The sequence below is a fragment of the Aplysia californica genome, unplaced genomic scaffold, assembly GCF_000002075.1.
Source record: "Aplysia californica isolate F4 #8 unplaced genomic scaffold, AplCal3.0 scaffold00217, whole genome shotgun sequence".
Taxonomy (NCBI): domain Eukaryota; kingdom Metazoa; phylum Mollusca; class Gastropoda; order Aplysiida; family Aplysiidae; genus Aplysia; species Aplysia californica.
The window spans coordinates 59,191-61,367 of record NW_004797487.1 but is presented as its reverse complement, the minus strand read 5'-3'; the positions used below and the strand labels follow the sequence as shown (position 1 = coordinate 61,367).

At 43.8% G+C, this 2,177-nt stretch overlaps 1 protein-coding gene across 1 annotated transcript in view; it reads right to left on the bottom strand.

The window, feature by feature from the left end:
- Window positions 1-2,177, bottom strand: part of LOC101862653 (alkaline phosphatase, tissue-nonspecific isozyme) — a 26,195-nt gene that overhangs the window by 10,313 nt on the left and 13,705 nt on the right. Inside the window, exon 7 of the mRNA XM_035970076.1 lies at window positions 540-642. Coding sequence (XP_035825969.1) covers window positions 540-642 — 103 coding nt within the window. The remainder of the gene's footprint in view (window positions 1-539; window positions 643-2,177) is intronic.

The following is a 2,177-nucleotide window of genomic DNA, read 5'->3' as shown; positions in this document are numbered from 1 at the left end:
ACAGACAGACAGACAGACAGACAGACAGACAGACAGACAGACAGACAGACAGACACAGAAGAGAGACGCGTGGCATGTGATATCAGCATCAGCAGTTTAAGAGAGAATTGTTCAAAGAACTTTAGGAACCCTTTAACAATTATTGATTATAGAGTCGAACTCGAACACAGGTCTACTGCACTGAAGCCCTGAGTCTTAAAAATGAAAGTTTAAATTTGACTTTGAAAGCAAAGTTTCAAAAATGGCAGCTTTTTTTTTGGGGGGGGGGTGTTGCTGGTTTTGTTGGGGGGGTTTTGTTGTTGTTGTGGGGTCAATTCTCTTGTCAGTAAGAGTTTTACTGCACTTGCAACACAAATTGGTCATTTAAATGCTGACGATTAGAAGTATTACTAGAGAATAACTTACAGGTAAAAGAAGAAGGCGAAGTAAGGATGATAGGAAAGAAAGAGCGCCTGTCGCTAACCTAGATAGATAGGTGATAGATAGATAGATAGATAGATAGATAGATAGATAGATAGATAGATAGATAGATACTCTACCCAGTAAACTGTCAGTTGCCTCGAGATCCACCGCATCGAGTCCTTTCTTGTCGTAGACGAAACTGTGGGACAAGCCAGCCTGCGCCTGTTTATCCTTCCACATCTAGAGGGGAAACAGAATAGCAGGAAGACATGGAATGACTTTATTCTTAAGAGGCTATCCCAGGGTAAGGAAAATGGATCGTGTTTGTTCGTGGCCTATATCCCCTCCCCTCTCTCTTTCTCTCTTTCTCTCTCTCTCTCTTTCTCTCTCCCTCTCTTTCTCTCTCTCTCTTTCTCTCTCTCTCTCTCTCTCTCTTTCTCTCTCTCTCTTTCTCTCTCTCTCTCTCTCTCTCTCTCTCTCTCTCTCTTTCTCTCTCTCTTTCTGTCTCTCACTCCTCCCTCTCTCCAGGGTGAGAAATGCAGTCTCTTTCTCTCTCCTCTCTCTCTCTCTCTCTCTCTCTCTCTCTCTCTCTCTCTCTCTCTCTCTCTCTCTCTCTCCTTCTCTCTCCCTCCTTCCCTCTCCCTCTCCCTCTCTCCAGGGTGAAAAACGAAGTGATGATGATGATCTAGAGAGTTCGACCCATGACAGGAGAGATCAAAGGGAAAAAGGCAGGGGAAATTATGGCTATCCTCAAAGAAATTATGGATCACGTTACTGTTGGAAACCACAATTCTTTTTCCACGGTTCCACGGCTGAAGCTTAGCAGTTTTGGTTGCTCAATTCAAAGTGCAACTGATGATTACTGATGACTGCATTTGTTTCCCTAAAATATCCTTAACTTTTCAGGCACCGTGATTGTTTTCTCTGGCGCTCTTTATTAGCCAGAGTGGTTAGGGTTTCTTTTTTGTGGTTTTTATTTGGAGGAAATAATAGCTATGCTTTCTTTTTTTTTGGGGGGGGGGGTAATTTTTTTAGAAACTCCCACCCGAGATTAAAAATGCAGCTGGTTATTGTGTGAGGTTTACGCCCGTTTTCACACTTTAATGTCATAATAATATTAGAGGCAGGGTATCGGATTTTAAAGTCCATCTACGACAAAATCGAGCCATGCAGGTGGAGAGCCAGATTCCCCCTCAACACGTTCAAGAACTCCCCACTGGGTATTCGAACCAGAACCATCTGCACCATAGCCCAGCATGATACCAACTGAGTAAACGGCATGCCTGACTGTGGTATCTTAAGAAAATGTTGTTCTATTTCTTTTTACCAGAGCGATACGCAATAGTGTTCCATATCATTATACTGCACTTTACTTCAAACTGTGATTTAACGATTTAATTGATTGTAAATGTTTTCCACCCTCACTTTTTACATCCACCGTACCAGCCCTCTCACCACAACCCTATCCCCACCCCATTAATAATCCGTCTCCCTACACCCCCCCCCCCCCCCACACACACACAAACCCCACCCCACCCTTAACGAAACAAGTTCTATCAAGGAGGCTGGTTCACCCCTTGGTGTTAAGGCCGATCCCAACCCAAAAAAAAAAACGTTTCTTATCAAACAGAAAGAGATTCTCGAAAAAACCCCGGAAACCAAACCTTGTATTTTGCCGGCCGCCGCATTAAGCACAACTAATACCCCACAGAGCCCAGGATGGCATGAAAAAGACCTGTAGATAAACGGAAGGGGCTGCGTCGGGGAAAAATGAG